Here is a 23,029-nt window from a genome sequence, read left to right as displayed (position 1 = left end):
GTTCATTTGAATTTAGATGTGGGCTCAAGATAAACAGAACTAGGTGATCATTGCTGTCCTGTGCTTGGAGCCCACAGGCAAGTTGTCCAGAACTTACCCGTTACAGAAAGCTCTTCACAGAGGTAGACTACCTCTGTCGTCAGCTTTCTGGGATGTTTGTAATGCTGACTCCGGATGCTTGATGTGGCCTTCTCTGCTGAAGTCACACAACGTATCGGCTAGCAGCAGTATCTGTGTATTTTTCCAGTTCAATATAACTAGTTTTCCCACTCCAGTGTTGCCAGTCTCACTTATGTATCTCTCAGCCCCAGGACCCATTCCTCCTGGGACCTCACCATATTGTTAGTACCATGATGAAGTTTTTGAAGCCACTGAAATGACAGTTCCTTATCATTTTCTGTGAACATTGTCTTTTTAATAGCTGTAGCATCAGCTTAGACGATAGCAAAAATTCAAGCCTCTACAGCCAGCCAGCTTTACTATCACTGCTTTAACCTCACTGCTCTGTTCGGTGTGATAAACTTTCTCTGAAGGCTAACACGCCTCCCATTTTTATGTCCTCAACCACTCAGGTCAGGAGAAAACCTAGTATGACGTGTGAAGCATGGCCAGGATTATTTTTATAGTACTTGAATAAGGGAAATCATGCTAGATGGTTGCTAGATTTGTTGAAGCACTTACAGATAGATTCAGAGACATCGTTCTCATAATTACATGAGAATTTTTCTCTAGTCATTGAACAAAACTGTGTAATAGATAAAAATATTTTCATGTATTTTAAGTTGACAATTTATTCTGTTAAGATAAGAAATAGAAACTGTATTTAACTACTAGCTGGAGATTTTAAGCTTTTCCATAACTTTCAATAAGCAGGAAATTAGTAACAGTATGCTGGCAATTCACTACTTCTTAATAGTGTCAATTCCTTAGCCAGTGTTTGGTCAAACATAGGTTAGACCATAACTGTTCAGTCTGAGTTACTGCCTAGTAACAGTTGCTGCTCTCTGCCTCTTCTGGTTGCCCTCTTCTTACCAGCTTCAAACCTTTGAGGCTTTTTCCAAATTAGTAACACAGTAATGTGGCTGAAGCTTTTTTAAGGTTAGATTTTTATTTGCTGCTATTTCCATTTTACAAAGGTAAATATTTTGCAAATATTCTGTATTTCAATTCTGTACTTTGTATGAATGTATTTGATCATGCCATGTCAAGTCCCGTTTTGGCTGCTTAAATGTGTTAAATGCAAAGTGAGATTTATGAGTTTGTAATCAGATTTTTAGGCGTTGAGAATTGGACTTTAAACATGGATTTGAAAACCATTGCTGTGCCAGTATGGCATGTCTGCACTGAAAAACAAAACTTGTCAGTCTAGCAAGTTATAGCCCAGACTTGCTTCAATGCTACTTTGGAAAGCAATCAGATCTAAATGTTCTTCCCTAGTGTGTGTGGGGAAAAGTTGTGACAGAGCTTTAGTTCTGTTTCTGGCATTTGTATTGATGTTTTCTTGTGTTCAGACAAGGGTTACCTCAGTGGCAGATTTTTCTAATGCGGTGACCACATGTGTAATTTCTAGCAGTTAATGCTTCAATTAGAATGCTTCAATGAGATTGCTTTCTGTAATAAGAAATTGAATTAAGATGGAATGTCTACCAGTAAGAGACCTAGGGAGCCTTTCTAATGTTAAGTAAATTGTCACTTGAAAAAGAACATTATGAACTATTTCCAATTACATGCAAAGTTTTTTTTTATCTTAAAGATACAGATACAGACTACTTAGAAGGGTGCACAGAACACTTGGATACAAAAGAGATGCTGATAACAGACTTCAAAATCTACTCTTTAAAATCTATGTTTGGTTATCACCTGATTCTGAAAGATCCTAAAGCTTTAGGGATTGCCAAGTTTTAAAAAATTGTAGTTCCTGAAGCATACATTTCTGGATATTTCCAGAAATATGTTACTTTTCCTGGTGGACAAAGCAATGCTTCAGACTGAATTCAGACTTAAGCTTGTAATGCTCATACTAAGTCTGTACTATAAGACTATACTCACACTATGTATACTATAAGATAATACTATAAGATAAATATATATTATAGATCCTAAAGTAGTATGAGACTATGCTCATACTGTTTCCTATGAGAAATGAGGAAGACCCAAAAGACATTACATAACATGCTGGCTAACAAGATCCCGCCCAAACAATGAGCAGAAGATGTGATGCTATATGTCTCTTCTTAATTTAAAGCTCAGTGTTTCTCCAGTAGTGGAAGGCCCTTGGTTCAAATTCCTGTCGCAGGGATTCATATTCCCTTGGTTCTCTCCAGAGATGGTGTGCTGACCATCAGGATGGCATACAGAGTGTCAGGAGCAGTGGTTTCTGTCCTTTTGACTTTGCAAGAAATCCTTACAAATTTGCGGGAAGATTTAAGGGAAGTTTGTTCTCAAGTGACATTTGGCTGGATGGCTAAGAACAGAAATCCATTTCATGACCCAGTGATTATTATGAAATATGCATGTATGTGTCCATTAGCGAAAGGAATGAACACAAAGTGTGGGAGCCCATTCAGCTGAATAACCTATAGCTTATTGTTTACTGCACCTTCCTAGAAAGCTGGTACAAATTCTGTTTTGGTCTCCAGCATTAAGCTTGAATTCTCCATCTCTTCATTGAGATCATACATAGTTTAGATTTTGAAACACTGAAAATTAGGATTAAAAAGGATACTGTGGAAGCAATTTCTTGGAGCTGTTAATACAATGTTGATTTTGCATGGTAAACTGTTTTTAAAGTAGACTTTTTTCCTCATTAACATTCATTTGCTCATTTACTGTTTGTGGTTGAAAAAGGAAAGATCTGTAGGAAAAAAGAGCAAAAACTTTGTATACAGTATGAAAAACCCCAAGCTTTTTATTTACAAATAAATGCTTCTTGGAGTTGAGATGGCAAAGTAAAGGCTCATTCAGATGTTGTAAGACTTTGAAAAGAATTTAAATTCTCCTTGATTAGAGTTCAAGTATAACTTTAATGTCACTTTGCAGTTTACTGTGGTCTTCTGAATATTGATTGTTTCCTAATAACATGCAACAATTTAACCAAATTAATTTCAAATGTTTTTGTTTGCTTAGTTGTTTTGAGTGTGAAGTTTTTTGTTTGGGTTCCTGGAAAAGGGGTTGAGGCAGCTTCATTCTCTAGGAACTAGAGAAATGGTCTTTTGTCCATTCTGTCTTTGTTACTCTCTGTGGATAATGTTGTGGTTTCCACTTAGGTCTTACCATGCTTAAAAAGGTGTATTTAGTGAGTTGTGGCTTTTCAGAAGTGCTAAGACTATTCTTAAAGTCAGGGTGAATTCAGGTAAGACTTTTGGAAAGCAAGTTCATAACAGCAAACCATTATTTCTTGCCTTTTTTGCCAATTACAACGTTCTTTTTCATGCTAAATAGGACAAGCAAGAAGAAATAAATGTAAAAAAAAAAAGTTTTAAAGTTAAGTCCCTCAATTGTTTTGTTTCATTTACCTTCCCTAGGGTTTTCAGGAGGAGGTGGAGAGAATGGAAAATCTTTCAGTTTTCTCAGGAACTCGGGCAACTTTGGCTGTGGAAACAGTGGAATGTTTTTTCGGGGAATGGCTGAAAAGCTTTTCCACCTGCCTATCTCAAAGTTGAAAGTTCACCTTGAATGTGCATATAAAATATTTTCTTCTCAATTTATTTTAGAGTTTAAGCTGCTGATCTAAGTTGACCATTTTCTGACTTGATATTATTGAATGAGCATGAGTCATCCTCCTGATTCTGACACTGCTCCCTACTGTTGTACATAGAAAAATAGAATTTTTTTGGTCTGATAGTTAACTTTAAATGTTACTGCCTCTATTCATTAGCAGTGACTTTTTTTTTGAGATGCATGAGACAATCCACTAGTACATCTCTCATTCCAGGAATACCTTATTTGTTCTGGTTGAATATGCACTAGGCTCCTTCTAGATGAAAACAGATGAAAATCTTACAGTCTGTGCATGTTTGCTGCTAATGTCCTTAATGTTATCACTCAGACTTTAGATGGTAGTAGCTACCATATTTGTTTTGATTGCCCCATATTGCCTGTTGACTAAATGATGGGGAGATGTTATTTCCACATAACAAAATGGCTGTTCCTTCCCTTTACAATTCTAATTTGCCAAAAAAAATTCTTCATTGCACTGCACTGAAGTTGTCTCATGTTCTTTCTCCTTCAAGTAAATCTCTGCACAAACAATTTTTTTCAATGTGATAGTCTCTATCTAAAAGACATTCCTCCAATATTCTGTGATAAAGTACTTGTGTAAGTATTAATTTCAGAGAATGACGGGGAAAAGAAACAACAACCTTTTAGTTGTAGTGATAACAGCCTTAATTTTTCCCTTGGATGGATTTCCTTAGTTGGGGAGAGCTGGAAAATTGATTTCTTATTGATTTGATGATTTTTTTCCAGCACTGCAAATGGCCTTTTTGTTAAAATGAACTTTTTACCCTCTTTTTTCTTCCTGTTTCTGTCTTGTTCTCTTTGAAACACTGTTAATTTCTCCTAAAGAGGGCCCAAACACTAGTCTGTCATTGTCACTGCCAGCAGATTATAATTTAAAGCCACCATTTGCTATTCCCTGTGAATGTGGGTATGTTTAGAGTACTTAATTATTAGAAAGAAACACTGAGCAAGGCTTAGCATGATTTATAATGTTTTGGGTAGTGCAGAGGTTTTGGCAAAGATTGCTTTCATTGCTTTTATTATCTTTTGACCTGTGATAGTAACTTACTATTTGATACATTTGAAGGGTGCATATTTACACTTTGCCTTTGGTTCTGCGAATGAAAAATTTCTGCACTTTGCACTGAACAATTACTGTTACCAGTGCTGCTCTTTGGATTTATCAACTGTGGGCGCTATCATTGAGACAACTGCACGCAGAAGCTCTCTTTAAGAGGAAATATAATGTGATTCTGGTTTATAGGCTGGCTTAAGGAGTTATTAATAAGGTTTGAGATTTTGGAGAAAAAATTCATATTCTTTTCAGAAGATCTGTCTTGTAATTCTAGCTGGTTTGTTACTTTGGGAGAAGATTCTTGAGACTGAAATTAACAGAAGTCAGGACAATTGCTCTTGATACCTTCCTGGTTGGTATTTCAAATGTTGTGTGGAAAATACCTGTAGTTTAAGAGTACTTAGCATTTTTGCTCACTTTTTTTCTACATTGTTGTAAGCACAAACTGTACAGCACACTTGCCTTCTTTTGATCAGACTAAATGTGATTAGAGTTAGTTTTCTAGGTTATCCTGAAAAGTAGAATAATGAATAACAGAAACAAAATGCTTCCATTCATGGGATGAATATGTGATCTTTGGGCTTTTTTTTGGAGTGGGAGAGGAAATACGGCTTCACCAGTAAATGATTTCTGATTACCAAGTATCTTTAAGAAGAGCTATTTATAGACTTATGTAATTGGAGTAGAGGAAGTCCATTGTATTGCATTTGGTAGGTAGTAGGAATGCAAATGATGTCATCCACATGAAGAAGAATAATGGCTTTAAATAGAAAAATGAATGCTTTTATAAATACCTGAAACATGCTGAAAAATCAGCAGGAAAAATGCAATTAAAGTATTCTTATGAAGGTGTCATTCTTCCTGTATTATACAGAAAGAAATCTGTATAGTAATGCTTGTCAGTGAATCTGTGATGTACTTTAGTACAGGATATCTATGCATATTTAAGTTCTGTCCTGTCCATTTTCATTGTATGTGTGTAAAAATGATAGTTATTTTCATTTAAGTTAGCGTGATATTTTATAGTACTGAAACATGCCAGATGGCCAAGGATATTTCACCTAGATACTAAATAAAGTTAAAGAAAACATTTACTAAAGCCACAAGAGGTCTGTGTTTCAGAAAGAAAATACTCAAGTAGTGTGGATTTAATCTAAAATGTAAAACATTCTGCTTTGGCCAACCTTATTTGTAACCTCCTGAAAGAGAAAGACTTCAAATACTGTATGACTAAGAGAAAATACTGTCAGACCTAATTCAGGAAAAGCTCTGAAACAGACTTCAGCTGCCCCTGCCTAATTGCTACTTCAAGAGAATAGTGCACAGTAAACAAATGTTTTGGAATTTGAATCTCTTGCCTGATAACAGAACAAGCCATTGAGAGCAGCTCTTTAAACCTATTCTATTTTTGCAGCATGTAGCACATGAAGTTTATCTTGGGTTTAATGTAAATTTTTGGTTTTATAAATGTAAATACAGCCATAAAAAAAGAATTGATCTATTTAAGCAGATTATAGTAATTGCAACAGCACAGGTTGATCTCTGTAATGCTAAGTGACAGGAGTCCCACATATAAACTACGAACCAGATATCTTTCAAAGCTTATAAGAGCCACCTTCAACAATATAATAATGCAGGGCTTAATTTCTGCAGTAGTCAATTTTTTAACACACAAAATGGTGAACAGTAATGAGTTCTGGGCAAAACTTCTCTGGAAGAGAAATGCTAATACTAGAAACACTTAAGTCCGATACAGCGTGGAGCTCCCTCAAATTTTCCTTTTGTTCTGCTGGACATCTTGTTAAGCATCTTCCTATTTTAAATTTGCTTTGTTCCTTTGTCTTCAAGAAGTCATAGTTACACCATAAATTCAGAGTAGTCTGTTTTCCCCTCTTCTTTCATAATCAATTTTTTGGGAAAATATTTAACATAAATGTGAAGAATAGGACTGATTGCTTAAGAATTCTCTAATGATTCCTTAGTGGCAAAGCTTTCCTAACATGTTAAAAGGTTAATTTCAGTCCTCTGCTTTCATTTGTTGTCACTGCTGGGTGTGCACAGTTTGAAGTTTGGGAAGTCCCACTTAGGGATGGCTGGTTCACAGTTGGGAGATTCTATGAGAGGAGATGAAATGTCATGTAAACGTTCTGGAACAGAGCAAATAAGTTGGCTCAGACAGCTTCTGCTGTTGATCAATGTCTGTATTGTTAACAGATGTCTGTGTATTGCATCAATAAGTAATAAAGTGCTTGTTCGTAATAACTGCCAGGAGGCAATGGTTTTGTGGGTTTAGTGTGTGGCTTATCAAGAAAAATCCATATCCATATCAGATGGGCAAAGAAGATGCTAAGACTGTATTTTAATTTTTAGTTTCAGGACAGTGAATTACTGAAAGAGAAAACAATACATTTCCTTTTCAAGTGGGACTATTTATCCATGAATCTCTTCACAACAGACAATTGGAAAAATCCTCGTTTCTTCTTCCAGACCTATGAATAGGCTGTCACTCACTTGCGCTGGCAAATATTCATAGACACCCTTCTACTAATCACTGCTGGGAAACAATCATGTTCACTGATCTAGTGGTGGTGAAGCAGTATTGATGGGCAGATTGCCTGGTTTTCCATATAAGCAATTTCAAATGACTGGAAAACATGCTAAAAACTCTCTTAGCAAATTCAGTTTCCTGTCAGTTGTTTTGAGGATGTCATTGGCTTCTGCTATAGAAAGCTTTCCTTACAGTGTCCAGAAAGCTTCCAGATTCCAATCATTGGAGATGTTTTCTACTAGAGTTGGACAACCCATCATTTGTCATCCCTACCTAATTGATACTGCTAGTTGGTTTTGTTTTCTGTCATTGCTGAAAGATTCTTAAAGGTTCCTTTTCCTGGGAAAGAGTTTGTCCTTTCATGAGACTTTATCCTTATGTTGCAAGGGTTTGATATACTCTTACTGAGAAAACACCATATGTAAGATGATGCCTGATTTTCATTTCTGTGGGTCTCTATCTTCAAAACATCATGTCATCAGGTCATTCTCATCTGGCAAAACTGGACAAGATATCCCTAAATATCCATTGAGGTCTTTGGCATGTTTGGATAGGATTTGGATAAGATTTCCTAGGAGTCAGTACAAAGTGCCACTTCTACTTTTCATGTGTTTAGCTCAGGTTTATTATTGGATGAAACAGTAAATTGGTGACATTTCTTTGGATTTCTATAGTTCATCCTTCTCTGGGAAAACACAGCATCATTGTCACTTTATCTTAAACTTCTCTATGGCTTGTAGCTGGAGTTAGTGGTTCATTCAACTTGGTATTTATATCCAGTGCTATTTTGGGAAGAGTGTTACTACAGTGTGTACTTAAATAGTGTGGATAATATGGGAGGAGTAAGAAATCCTTTTAGTTTCTTAATGGATGCTAAACTCCCACAAGTTGAAGTGAATACAGAGGGCATTCAAAGAAGTAAAACCATCATTCTTACTAATCTTATCTCTAGGGAACTTCTTTCCCATCCATAGTCTACATGGAATGTTGAATTTGTTGTCCAGAAATAAATCAGCTACCTAAGTCAGGTACACAATATTTATTCAGATTTTTTGATTCCTGAGATGCTTCCCAGAGCTTTCTTGAAGATCAGTAGCTCACTCATCTCAAATTCAATACATGGAGACATGAAGCATCTGTACTGTCTCCGCACAAGCCAGTGTTAACTAAAAAAAGTCTTTTTGAAGCATATTGCCAATAGTTCAAAATATCTTTAAAGTAACTGTAGTATTAGATGTGTGTGGCCTCCTAAATGGAAGTAGTCTCTATTAATATCATTAAGATTTTGCCGTTTCATGGTGTACGTATGTCATATATGCATTTCAGGAGAGTACTGTCTTTCATGTTTAGAACTAGGTTACTACTTTGTTTCTGGAGTGTGCTGACGGTTAATATTAGCTTTCTTTTATATCATTTCAGGAGTATGATGATGGTTATGGAACTGCTTATGATGAACAAAGCTATGATTCCTATGATAACAGCTATAGCACTCAAGCACAAAGGTAAGTCTCCAAATCTGCTGTAACTACATTTGAAATATTCTACAGTTGGAAAGTTAGTTTTACTTAAAGATTTTTTCAATTTCATCTTAAACAGCAAAAATCTTATAAGAGGCTTATTAGAAATAACCCCCAGTGTTATTTGTCTCTCGTATCACACAAGTATAAAAGTCAAGTTACTGAGTGGTTGAGAAGAAACAGAAATGAGAACTTGAAACGAAGGTTTAGTGATGCCAAATCATAAATCAGAAAGTTTTCAAAAGTTCAGGAAATTGGGGAAAATTTAATTCAGATTTATTTTGGGAGGGAAGAAGAGGGGAAAAAAACCTTCATAAAAGGTATTAAATCATCTGAAACACAGAGCTGATTGTATTTTCTTACTACTTAAATGGGTTATGTATTTTACCTTTATTTGACTGTAAACAAAGTACACCCTTTAGTTTGTTTTACTCCTTTGTGGAATTGTCTTTGACAAATCTGAATCTCTTGCCTTTTGTGTTCCTTCCTCCGCTTCATTCTCAGCAGTATTTTTTAGCACTTCTAATTTATTTTCTTAATTTTGCTTTCTTCGAAGGAGTTGCTATTTGGAAACTCCATGAATTACAAGGAATACTAATGTATCCCAATGATGGGAAAAATGCTATGAAGTACAAACTACTTGTATTAGGTGGTAGTTTAAACTTAATGGCAAATACCACATGATGCGTTGATTAGCAGCTTGGCTGATCGTCCCCACTATTAGGTACTACTAATGTGCACATCTGGAAAGGGACCTTCTGTGCATCTCTTACTGAGTTGTAATTCTCACTCCTTTTCTTAGACCAAGCATTCATAGTTTGATCAGTAGTAGACTTTGTAATGTCATTGAGAATTTCTTGAGACTTTTATGGAAATGAACTTCAAATGGTTGAAACAATGTTGAGCAAATGGTAAAATAAAATAAAATGCTATAGTTCTGCATTACTGCTTTGGTTATTTGGGGTGATTAGAGCTTCAAACCTTGCCTACTGGGAAGAAGATGACAGTAGGAAAGGGGGATATTGGTGGATATTGTGATGTTGATAAATACTGATTAGACTGTTTTACCTTCTGCTAAATATTTAAGGCTTTTTTACAATGTAGCCTTATGTGAAATAGTACGGAACTGTTCACAGCAAAGCTGAGAACAAAGCTGTTTACACCTGACATCTGCTTTGCTGTAGCGTTGACATGCACAACTTAAATTTTGTCGTATAAATAAATATTTTCCTGTGCCCATCAACTTAGTCAATGTGAAAAAGCTTAGTGGAAAGTTCAAGTGTCATTATTGTTGAGAACTAACAGAATGAAAATACTTTTGTGTCTGATACTTGACTGCTACAGAATCTTGTAAGCTACTGAAAATTGATAAAAATAATAAGACCTAAGAAACCAGCAGTGTAGGACCTTCAAAATATGAGGCTCTGCAGGATGTTACATTTAGAGAGCAGCTGCTGATAATGGATTTTTTTCCAAAAAGAAAATTACTAAAATAGTCCTCAACTTTTATGTTGGTAATTCTGTTCTGTTTTACTGCTTCTAGTGTTGGTAAATGGGTTTATTGCACACAAACATTTGGACTTCATTACAAAGTCATTTGCCTGAGCCAAAATGAAACATTACTTGGATTTGATATTTTTTCCATGTTAAGAACGTTTTCACTAAGATTTTTTCCTTTAAACTAAAATTACCAAAAAGCAAATATCCCAAGAAATGAAATTGCTCTTGTGAAGGACTAATACATAAGAATATATATAATATTCTTAGATATAATATGTGCACATGCTTAGCCCAGTCTGGAAGGAGATACTTCATAAAATGATTGCTCTGCTTTGTATTTTACCTGCAGTTTCACAATACATATACTGTTAGATTTGAATGATTACCTCTTTTTTTCCCCCTAATTTTATTAAGCGCTGCATGGTAAAAGAAAACAAGAAATGATTCACTTGTATGTTTTTCACAGGGTATCGACACTCATTTTCTAGCATATTTTCTGGCTTGGTAAAAAGATTTTTAGGATTGTATTGGCAGGCAAAAAGTATTAACTATAAACAGCCATCTGAGCTACCTAGAACAGCTTTCCTATCTTTAATCTGAATATCAAATAGTAGCCCATATTGTGAAATGTCATTTTGTAACCACTAAGAGATGCCTATCATATTTAGGTGCACTACAATGTCCTTACTGTGAAGGAAATTAGGGAAAAGTGTGTTGTTTTCATAGTTTAGCCTTATATCATTCTTGATATTTTGCCCTCATAAAGCATGGAAAGAAAATACATTTGTGCATAGAGGGCATTCAAATGCATTTTAAACATGTAGTGACTAGCATGTGTAAATAACTTTTCCTCTTTCCTGTTGTAAGTTGAAAGTAGTAATCTTAAAAAGTAATAGTATTTCTAGTATGTCTTCTGATACTAATTTCTCTAGAAGTTTGTGATATTAATGATATTGTGTATTAAAGAGGAAATTTGCGAAATAGCTAGTAAATGGAAAAGATGGGTTTGCTTATTAAATTATTTGCAGTAGTTTTTCAGTATATGAACCCTCTTCCGGCACCTCATCAAACTTGGTTAATGTTCACAAGCATACATTGTGTGTGCAATGTATGCGTGTGATACAGTGGAGACAGTTGAAATACTTGTTTTGAAAGTTTTTGCTTATTTTAGTGACTCCTCTGTTAAAGATGGAAGTTCTCCAAGTTTAACCATTCAGTACAACACAGCATGACTCTCCTTTATTGTTTTTAATTTTGATGTTTCTAGTGTATTTCCCAGAAATGGCCAAATCTGAGATGGACAAGGATGGGTGATATGTTCAGATATGAAGAATAGCATACTGTATATTTCTGTGTGCGTTAAGGTAGTTGAGACTTTGCATGTCTCTGCAAACAATTCTGATTAAAAGTTTAATGGTATCTTATTTGACACTGTGTGAGACTGCATCCTCGCTTGTGCTTGGCAATCTGAAGCTTTAGTTAAAACCTGTCACAGCACTAATAGGGAGAGAAACATCAGAGTTCTCTCCAAGTTTTCATCTATCTTAATGCCCTGTAATCCTATAAAAAATAGTTTTCCTTTAAAATATTTTCTTATCCACAGTTGTTTGTTCGTGCAACAAAGCCCCAAATAGTGCTTCAGGATGTCTTTTAACAGAATTATTTTTTACGGTCAAAAAGACTTAAAAAATATCCCTTGGAGCTGTACTGAGCTTGACTAGATATCTTAACTGATTTTTAGAAGAGATGTGACTAAATTATACATATAGTTTTTTGCAGAGGATTGTTAGATGATATTTTTACCAGTATAAACTGGGATGGTTAATCAACTGGGCTGTTCAGTATTGTTAAAAACCCAAAGCGATCTAAAATTAATTTAACAAAATATTTCTCAATTTCTGAAAATCAAAGGCTAGTAAATACTTAAAGCAGCTGAGACAGTTTTACCTTACTAGAGCATAATGAACACAGTCAAAAGCTATGATCATTTATGATCGATACTCAATGCCTAGCTAAGGAGAGCAGCAAGACTAGACTGAATGTTACTGTCATAACAGGGCAGATTTCATGTTACGCAGTCAGTAATTCCTTTATAAAATTTCTTCTATATATGTATGTAGTAATTTAACACGTGCAGCTGTATGCTAAAAACCTCTTTGGGATCTTATGGTAGAATGTGAGTTAAGTGTGAAACGCCATGCTTGTGACTGCTGGTGCTCATATTTTCTTATGTCAGATGCATGTAGATTTGTCAGCTCCCCTTACTAGCGCATGTGCATGCTTACTTACACAACCTAGCTGACTCTTAAAGGACTTCTCCAAATCTGTCTAGAACTGTAATCCTTTACTTGGATTTGTTGCAGAAAGTATTGGATGTTTTAATGGCCTGATGTTAATGCTAGACCAATTTTATTATGAAAATTCAGAGAAGAATATTGTGGAGGAAGGAGGAGCATTTAGTTTGGTCTTCATTTGAATTTGTAGATCAGTTTAAATATTTTCAGCATGAAGAAAAATTCTGTTTATTTTAAATCTCTGAAATATGTTTCAAATTGAGCAAAAGTGCTGTTGTCCCTTAGTGGCTCCATACGTGATCCGCACAAGTGTTTGCAAAGACAATAATAGGGCAAAGGGAAATGGATGCTAATAAATCAATTGGCACTGTCAGTTCACTGTTTAATGTTCTCTACAATACGTAAGATTTATCACTGAGGAATTGTAGAATAATGGTAGTGTATGGAAACAAAGTCCACCAGGGAGATGTACTACATCATTCGGATTTAGCGCTGCCATCTGCTTAATAGCATTGACATGACTACAGAGGTACTTATGATCAACCATTCATAGCAGTGACAGATGCTGCAGAGAGTTAACATGCCAGAGAACGAGGTTTGTTACTAAAATTCAGATTATGTGACAAGGTTGCAGAGAAAGGGGGCTGAGTTTGTTACCTCTCTAGCAGCATTAAAGGTTTACTGTGTGCTTTTAAGTTTACTGTCAAGAGAGAATGGCTAACACAGTTACTGTGGTACAAAAAAATGTGGAGAACTCCATCTGTCTGCTTCATGGCACTCAGAAGTTTCAAATAACTTTAGGCTTGTCTGCTAGCATTTAAAACTGGGTATTTCTTTTCCTAGAAAAAAAATGCTTTTGTCTAGCTTCATTGTTTTTTACCTACAACAGAGATCAGCAATCTCAACTATAAAAGGAATAGTTTGTATAACTATATGCCTCTGTCTGTTTAGGGGCAAGAATAAGTCATTCATGTAGTAATGTAGTCATTTTGTGTTCAATTATAACTTATGTATAATTTAACTGTTTTAGATCTTCAGTCAGGGTGATCTCACCTTCACTCCATTGCAGGATTTAATCTAAACACTGATATAAAAGGAGAAAGACGAGGAATTAGGGTAATTGCTGGCTTTGTCTGCAGTTTTCTGCGATGTTTTCTGGTTTCCACACTTGCCTATTAATGCTATAGATTTCTCTCGACAACAACCATTGTGCCATTGGCTTAAACATAGTGTTTCTCAGTTGCTCTTCTTGCATATCTAACAATAATTGCTACCATTTCAAATCATACCAAAATGTGATACATTCAAATAACTGCAAGTTGCCTGTAAGCGTTAGAGCCATCCGGTCAAGCTGGTCTGAGTTGAGGGAACGGGCAAATTCTCTTTAGTATACCTATGTTTATTCAGTGCCTCTAATTCATTCTGTGTGTATTGGTTAATGTGTTGGGAAGTGAGAAGTACATGCTGCAACTTTATGCTTTTAGATAAATGATTTAAAGATAACTGCCCACGTAGTAATTCCTATGCATGTTAAAACTGCAGCGTTATGAATGCCCTGCGGTGAGGCCTTATTCTTTACCATTCGTTTCAACAGTGACTGATTCAAGATACTAAATTTCTTCAACGTAGGGAACACTATGCACAAAGACCCCGTGGTTTGAAAGGTTTGAGGAAGCTTGTGTTTTGTAGCTTGTGGTAGTTACTTAAGAACTAAGTAACTGGATATCAGGTTGAAAAGAGGACTAAAAAATAAACCACCTTGAAATCTGGTAGTGGCTATTGTTCAACTGATGCCTAAATAATACAACTAAATTGACTTGCTAAAATCCTTCAGATCTCTAAATCCCTGATTTTGTGCCATTCCATAGGCACCTTAGTTTTGAGAGAAGCTGATTCCAGTATGTACTTCTTGGCAAGACCCTCCCCATTTTCCACTAGGAACTCAAATTTTCAGGTTTGTTCTGAAACTGTGCTTAGTAGTCATACAAAAGATGACAACATTGCTGTTTATTATAAGAGGAGGATTTTCATAAAGAGCTGAGTGTATGGATTTGAAATTGGCTTATGGAGATGTTGTTATTGGTATTTGAAAGTTAATTGCTAACATTTTGTTTGTGATGCTCAGTGTTTTAAATTTACATTGTTAAGTTTGTCAGCAATCATGCATTTCCAGGATGTATAAATATGCATTATATGCAAAACAGTGTCTGTTACTGTAGTTTTTCAAGATGTAATTCTCTCGATTTTAATGCTTGTAGCTGTTTGTATTTCATGCTCTGACTTATAAATCAAATTAATGCACAGCAGTTTGATTTCTGGGGATAGTGCAAATGTCTAGTATTTTGCAATTGTTGTTGCTTATGAACACCTGGTATGTATGAGCTTATTGGAGGTTATAGTTCTGCACAAATAAAGCCTAAAAAGCATTAGCATAAACAAGCTAATGTATCTTTTAACTGAAAATCCCTGCTATGTGGTTTCCTGCTTAATTTTTACGCTCGTATTATTGGAAGAGATTATTTTCTGTGGTTTTTCACATCTAGTTCTTCAGGTTTAGACAGATGTTTCTTTTTTGTTACTTGTTAAGATATGACAAGATAAAATATTCAGAAGTGCCTCAATAGCACAGATAGTTTTAATTTAATAGTTTGTGAGTCTAGCATACACGTTTGATTTTCTTTTAAATTCATTTACAGAAATCTGGTCTGAAACCTCAGTAAACAGGAATAAGACTAAGGCAATTCAAGTGTAATGATGGAAAAAACACAAGTATATCACATGGTGCACTCATAAAATTGGAAAAAGTTTTTAGAATCCTCATCATGTTGACATTAGTAGACTACTTCACTAAGAAATGTTAGGATTACTTTTCATTTGTACTAATGAAAACTGTACATGTAACTTATGTTACATGTAACTTAGTAAAATGCTTAGAAATGTAACTTAGTAAAATGCTTTTTAGATACAAAAAATTATTTTGGTTTTCTTCATGGCTTTGCTATTAAACTTAACTATGACTAGCCTCATTGTTTAGAAAACAAGTAAAAATGCATTTAATAAATTTAGAGACCTGTTGGAGAACTTATATAGAGGTGTTATAGTAGTACAAAAAGTAATAACATGACATTTTAAATATTTGAGGAATCCAAAAAAGGAATTATTTCATAAAATTAGTATTCATTTTGCATGATTGGTTTAATTTTACTTAGGTGATTGTACAGCATCTTAAACTGAGTGGTTGAATTACCGCAATATAATTAAAGAGGATTAGTATTTGGTAGGAGTTAGGAATTTTTTCCTTGACTGATTACACAGGTGAAAACATGAGAAAAGGATAGGTCAAATAGGATCTTTTAAGCAGTCCTTAATAGGAACAAAAACTCATTAATGGTGAATATTTTTTAACTATTAAATGCTAGATTGTCGGTATTAATGGTAACTTGTGGAATTAGTCATAGTTTAAAAAATCTTAATTATGTGAGGGCTTAAATTTAATTACAGTATGTTTTTAAAAAAAATGTACTTTAAGCTTGGATGATGGAGGCAACAGAGGAGGGAGAATATCCAGTTGCTAGGCCTCGGCAGGATGCTGCAGCAATGCTGCTAGATGTATGATCTTTGGAGACAGAACTTGGATAATCAGGCTTCCAAATCTTACAGATTAAAGTTATTCATTTAGAAATAATTTTTCATATGTCTTACATAATAATTTTCTACCAGTTTCATTAAGAGATACCAAGATAAAGAAGAGAGACTACGTAGTCTCTCTATGACTAGAGAAAGGACAGTATCATAAATTCACACTCGCAATAGACAGTGAAGAATATATATAGGGAAGATTTATTTTCGCCGGTGTAGGGTAGAGATGGAACTTCACTGGAAACTCACACTTGGAAGCCAATGTCTATTAGTTGAATGAGAGACATGAGGAATCAGGCTTCATCGGTTCAGAACATATTTTTGTCACAGAACACATTTTTGTAGATGAAGATTTGACACTATTTTGCTGGTTGACAGTCAACATACTATGTCTGCTTACTAGCAGTAAGTGATAATTGCAGTTTTCTCTTACACTATCCTGTAGTATTTGGTTTGCTTTCAAGGGAGGAAAAATCTTGCTTCTTTCCATTGGTAAGGAAATATCTATTTAATTGGGCAACTTTAGAAAAGGGAGATGGTTGCAGGAAAACTTTAAATTGGTCTTATTTGTTTCTCCTGCTTGTATTTTATTTCAGAAGAAATACTGGGAGCTGTAAATTGTACTTTTAAGCACAATTTTGGCATCATTCAGTTGACAGAAGATGAAAAATACAGTTTAGTAACTATCTGAATTTGAGGTTTATCATGGTGTAATTGTCAGGTGCAATGTGCTTGGAACAGATATGTTGATAAAAGTAGTGGAGCCCACATAAGCCCAGCAAAGAAGTCTTAGCAGTTAAGTGGATTGAATTATCTTTAACACAAGAGGAAGAGGTCTGCCTTATTGTACTTGGAGAGGCAAGGCTCAAACCCTGCCCATGTACGGGGCATTAGAGAAGCAGTGGAAAGATCTCAAACATGGTAATACATTGCTTTTAAGATCTGTGCAATGCTTATGATTATGCAGCCCTGAAAACAGTTATATAATCTCTTTAACCAAATACATTCCTTGATAGCACTTTTATTTTTGAATTATAATCTTATAAAACTGGGACAGAATGATATCTTTTCTCTCAAATGCTCTTCAATGTCAACTGATGAGTAAAGATATCAAATTTATAGGAAACTGATGAAAGTTGTACTGTTCCTTCAGTGAATTAGAAAGACAAGAAGGTATGATGTATATCTTACTGAGTAGTGTTTCTAATGGCAGAATGGTGACATACTGTCTGTGCATTTTTTTGTGGATGATGATGCATTTGAGGCAGTGCTGTCTTGTACTCCAGTCTGACAAGTAATATCTCGGATCTCTAACAACATCTTATGCAGGACTCAAGAGGGATAACCAAGAATTAGATAGAATGATACCCACAGCTCTTTCCAGTATTGCAATGGATAAAGAATTTGACAGATACCTGTGAGATCTTCATTATTCTCTGCTGCTTCCACCATCCTAAGTAGTCTTGTCTGTTTGGAGGGAAAGGGAAGAAAACGCATCCTTTGCCAATGTTAACGTTCATGTTGGTTCTCTGTTCTCCATTTAGCAGTTGGAACACATTTGGTACACACCTGGATAGTTTAAGACTTCTAGTTTAGTTTCCTCTGATAGCAGTCTAGTTCACTTCCCCCAAGCTGCTTTGCAAACCAGACAAATGTGGTGTGGGGTGGCTGGGGCTTGGTTCTAATTCACAGGCCAAACCAAAATGCTGATGTTTATGCGGCCTGAATTTTTAGTTTTTCTGCTGGTGCTTCCTTGTTTGATGTAGCGAATTTTTGACATTTTATTTAGCATTTCTCGTGTTTAGGAATGGATTGTTGCTGTATTCTATTCATAGTTTCAAGGTAAAGCTATAGCTATCTGCTGCTGCTCTTCCTGAGAAGAAGCCTTGTTTGTACTGTGTGCTTCCGTCACCACTGCTACTTGCCACTTACGTTTCCTGTTTTGAGATGGGACATGAGTGGAGTGGGGAGGGGGAAAAGACTGAATGAGTTCACAGACAGCAATAACTGGACATTCAGGTGGTAAAACTGTTAGCTTTAGGGAACTGTGTAGAGTTCTGCTAGAAATATGTAGATAGCTGTGCCTGGCAGGTAGCACCAGAATGCAGATGTCTCTGAGGGCATTTCACTATTCAGAAGTGAAATTTATTACAATTTCTGCCATAAAAAGTGATTTCTAAATAGTGATAGCTAAAGGAATCCTTGAGGGGGCTCTCTGGTCATCTTTTAGGATTATAGGTCATAGATTTGCTATTTGTATTATCCATAAGAGAGTACAATGGGATATAATTTAAGGAAGATTGCATCATTTTTCTGTATTTTATAAAGCTTTCAGATATAGGTCTCAGTTGCTTTGAGATCATTATCTGTTTTACAGACATAAACTGAGATGCAAGGATGAGAGTATGTACCAAAGAAAATTCTGCTAAGAAGTGGCAGAACTGAGCATTAAATAAAAATATCTCTGCAAGATGCAAGAAAAGATGTGGATCTCCTCTTGATATCCTGGTTTTATGCTATCCTGCTGTAAGCTGGGTTACAGAATACGGTGTTCTAGTGATCTACAGAAGCATTAAGAACAGATACTCAATGTTCAAGACGGTTATGGAGTTATGAGAAGCTTCACAACAGTGATTGTCTTGACAATAACATTTGGGACACTCTTCCTGTTTACTGTTGATGGATTCTTTTTGATATCAGAAACAGCTGAGCATGAAGATCTGATAGGAGTGAAAGAAAGAGGCTTGTCCTTGTGGAAGAGTTCTGTTCAGATGTGATCATATCAGTCAGGGTCTATCATATAAGACCTCTTGTAGAGAGATCCTCATTTGTTCTTTCTACTTCGCTGCTGTTCTGTGCGACCTCTGTGTAGAAGGACAAAGGTGATGCTTGTGGAACTACTCTTAGCACAAAAGGAAACCTTCGTGTTTGGAAGGGGGTTTTTGTCACTTTCTGAAACTGCCCTGGCTTCTGGCTAAAGGGATCAGTCCCAAAGTTACTTGATACCAATGTGCAAAAGAAAAATCAGATTTTTTTTTCCATTTTTCCCTAATAAGCATTACAAGAAGCTGAACTGGTTGCAAAGGCTGCTTTTCATCACTGAAGATGAAGAAAGTTTCAGGTCACTCAGTGCTTAAACCTGGTAACCAGCCTTGTCAGTGCTTAAGTCTGGGCTTTTCCAGTGAACTGGAAGCTTTCCATCAGACACCTTTTACTCTGCCCTTAGCAATGAGGCTCCCTGCCATACTACTTTTTTTTCAAACACAGAAATGGCATAATGCTGATTCTAAAAGATGCCTGTATCAAATCTAAAGAGCTGTGGCAATAGTATTCATTAATCACAATATATATTGAGTACCTTTATGATTTTTTTGGAAATACTACAGAACACTTGCACTGTGGTTGACATGCCTGTTCTAGGATTGTCCCAAAAATAGCCTAATGACCTATTCTGATATCTTGATGAGTGTTTAGTTGAAACTCTACCACTCTGTTGCTATCTGTCCTAAGAGAATATTCCAACATCTCTAGACACAATAAGCTACTAGTTAATATAATATAAAAGCTAAGAGTTCCTTAAGACTTAACCATCATGTCAAGAGCAGTTACTGCAATTTGGTTTTTCCATAAAGATTTGTTCTTCTGTTATGGTTCATCAAGATATTTTCAGAAACAATCAGCTTAGCAGAAAAGCCTGAGAAATTTAGGTCATATTCCACAAGACCTTTGAAGGCTTATGTTGAATACCTCTAAATTAAAGTATTTTAAGACACTTCTCACAGCACAGTGGTTCTAGAAAAATGGCAGGAAGCTTCCCAGTCCTCTGTTTTACTAGATAAAAAAAGCTCCTCTAAGGCTTTACTTCATCAGTGATGCAGTGCTAAAATCTGAGGTTGCTCTTCTCTATCTCAGGCTGTTTCTTGGACAGAGAACAGGCACTTCCCCTTGGCCTTATTTAAACTACTAAGCCTCACTTCACACTTCCTCTAAGTGTTGTAGGATTAATGCCCAGCCCTCAGCAATTAGAAGCAACATACTTCTTAGGTTTGTCATTTGCTAATCCTTTCATACTGTTAGGTGGTTCCAAGTTTTTATGTTGACATGGAAAATCAAAGCATTTTTTTCTTTGCCACCTGTCTTCTCTCTGTCAGCCAAAGACATTGTGCTGGAATGGGAATACGAAAGAAGTTAAATATGAGGAGATATAAGGAGGGCTCTATATACAGAAAAGATCTGAATCACAGCTGATACTCCAGTGTTGTTTGCACTTGTACTGTTTATTTGATGGTTAGGAAGATGCTTGAAGACTCAGCTGACTATACCATATAATGTGATTATCTGTCTACAAAGTAGACACCTGGAGAAGTAAGGAAAAATTAAGAAAAAAAATTGAGAAGTGGCCTCAAGAAGACATTTCACATCTGAAAACATAGGAACTCAAAGCAGACTCCAGGTTTAGTCTTGCTGGGTTAAAAAGGAAAGGATCCATGACATGTTTTTTCCTTGTTCTGAAAAGTGGGAGGCACATGAGGTAAAGAAGAAAATGAACCTGTTTTGTGGCTTTGCTCTCCTTTCTATGAGACAAAATGAAAGGAATGGGAAGAAAAGGGCTTCCCTTGCAGAAAAAAATCCATTAAAGGGAAATACAGAGTTTGAATAGTCTTCAGTCAGAATGCTAAGATGCCAGAAAACCAATATAAAGAAGTATAAATGTCAAGGATGCTTTTAAAACAAAAATTGACATCATACTTTCTGTCCAGAGGAAGAATTATTTAATATAGCTACTTAATTCCTCACAACAGAATAGACCTCAACTATCTCAGTTAATGAGTTCAAATATCCAATTTAGAAAAGTTTGGTATTGCAGGTTTCTTTGACTAGGTTTCCTTTTAGCAGGTGATTGCTTTGAAAAAAATACAGTTCTGTAAGCTGTAACTTCATGTACAGTACTAGATTTTTCTGCAATTCCTCTAAAAAAAAACCTCAGTTACCTTTGGTCTTGGTTGTGAACTCCATGGGCTATTTAGACTTTGTAATAGCCGAAACAAAAATAACCTTTTTAATGTTTTCTTTTTTACCCAGAATTCCTTACAGCCATCTGTATGTACCCTTTTGGGTCAGAGTCTTTAAGCTGTCTTATCTGAAATTTTGCATTTGTTTAACGTACAATTGAGAGAGCGTTGGCATTGTTCATAGAGCACAAATGAAAGCAGTCAGAGTAGAGAGTATTGAATTGCACCAGGCAACTTTACTTCCTATTATAACTTGTACTTTTTGGACAGTTTATTAATTTTGAAGGGTTTGTCTCTTAATAAAGATGGGTCATGATATACTTTCAGTATAAGTAAAAGATTTTTTCCTTTCTGATGTTTATTCATTTTGTGGTTTACATACTGTAAAATGAGTCATTTTTTAATAGATATATTAGATCTATGGAATGAAACCCTGCAAAAGTCATTCTGACAAGATTGACAGATATGGAGGTAGGGCTCAGCTGCTATGGGCTTCTAAACTTGATGACAGCCTTAAAATAATCAAGTACTGTGTGGAAGGATAGTGAATGTCAGTTTGAAGTTGGTTGTCGGAATAAAGACTGTTTTATCACTGGCTGCTGCAGGGCAAAATTATGTTATTTCTTATGCTTCAAACTTTGCCCTTCTTATTCTGGGGTCCTCATCACATGGCCTGACAAACCATAGATAACATTTAGGCTGTATACAGATACTTTTTTGTGGGTCTTCATAGTGCATTCTGGTTAAGTTTTTGTTTAGCAAACCTTATACTAGCTATAACAAATACTCATCCACACTTTTTAGATATACATTTGCACACACCAGAACTGTATTATTTCTGGCCTGGATTATTTTGTGGGATTTAAAACTTTTTAGTTAAAAAACCAACAAACTAAAACACAAACAACCCAAACGCAACACATGATCTTTGTCTTGTTAGTTTAGAAGTGATTGTGATGTGTTATTTGTTTTGTATAAATGCTTTACCTGCTGATTCATGTTAAGTCTATAAACTGCTTTTTCTCTCTGGTTTTTATTTTGTTAGCAATCAATCTAATGTTAGAAACATTTTGTCAATATTAGTAATTACTTGCTAGTGATCATATATTAGTGATTTCCTTCTCGCTCAGAAGGTAATGACTTAGTAACATCAGTTTGTAGAGTATTTTCCAAATATCGTCAGCCCTGGGTCTGGCTGTGGTTAGAAAGAAAAGAAACAATTAAGAGACTTGCTTTTGATGCCCTACAAACATGTCTAATAGACTTCTGTTCTGTCAACTATGTAAAAGACTATACGTAGCTATACTTATATGAAATATGAAAGCGTAATGGAAAAGTAGTATGTAATAAGGCTTGTTCTTCAGTTTCCATTCAGTGGTCTTAATACAAATAGAAATGCCATTATGAAATGGAAGGCTGTTTTAGGGTATGGTTATGGAATTCATACATACTTTTGAATTCTAACGACTGCAGATTTCTGCTTTTAACTTTGTTCCTATTGTAATTTCTTGTCTGCCTATTAAAATTATAGCATTTACATATGTGCACATTTGTCTTGTTTTGAAGACACTGGAACTTGTACATGTATAGCAACTATATAACCCTCTGATCAGCAAGTTGCTTGTCCTTTATTGCATTTTTATCAGTGAATTCAAAGATGCAAAGGCAAAATACTAGGCAACAGTACGTAATGAGAAGAAGTTTATAGGACAAATGAATTGGTT

General features: G+C 35.5%; 1 protein-coding gene across 3 annotated transcripts in view; it reads left to right on the top strand.

Annotated features, from left to right (window-relative positions):
• Window positions 1–23,029, top strand: part of KHDRBS3 (KH RNA binding domain containing, signal transduction associated 3) — a 96,969-nt gene that overhangs the window by 66,055 nt on the left and 7,885 nt on the right. For all 3 annotated transcript variants that reach the window (XR_007766051.1, XM_050891815.1, XM_050891814.1), the window contains one exon: window positions 8,763–8,845. Coding sequence is in view for 2 of the 3 variants with exons in the window: in XM_050891815.1 (XP_050747772.1) it covers window positions 8,763–8,845 (83 nt within the window). In the remaining variant the exon portion in view is untranslated. The remainder of the gene's footprint in view (window positions 1–8,762; window positions 8,846–23,029) is intronic.

This window comes from Gymnogyps californianus, chromosome 2 (assembly GCF_018139145.2).
Source record: "Gymnogyps californianus isolate 813 chromosome 2, ASM1813914v2, whole genome shotgun sequence".
In the NCBI taxonomy this organism is placed as follows: Eukaryota; Metazoa; Chordata; class Aves; order Accipitriformes; family Cathartidae; genus Gymnogyps; species Gymnogyps californianus.
Note: the sequence above shows the minus strand (reverse complement) of the source record. Positions and strands in the feature narration are given on the sequence as shown.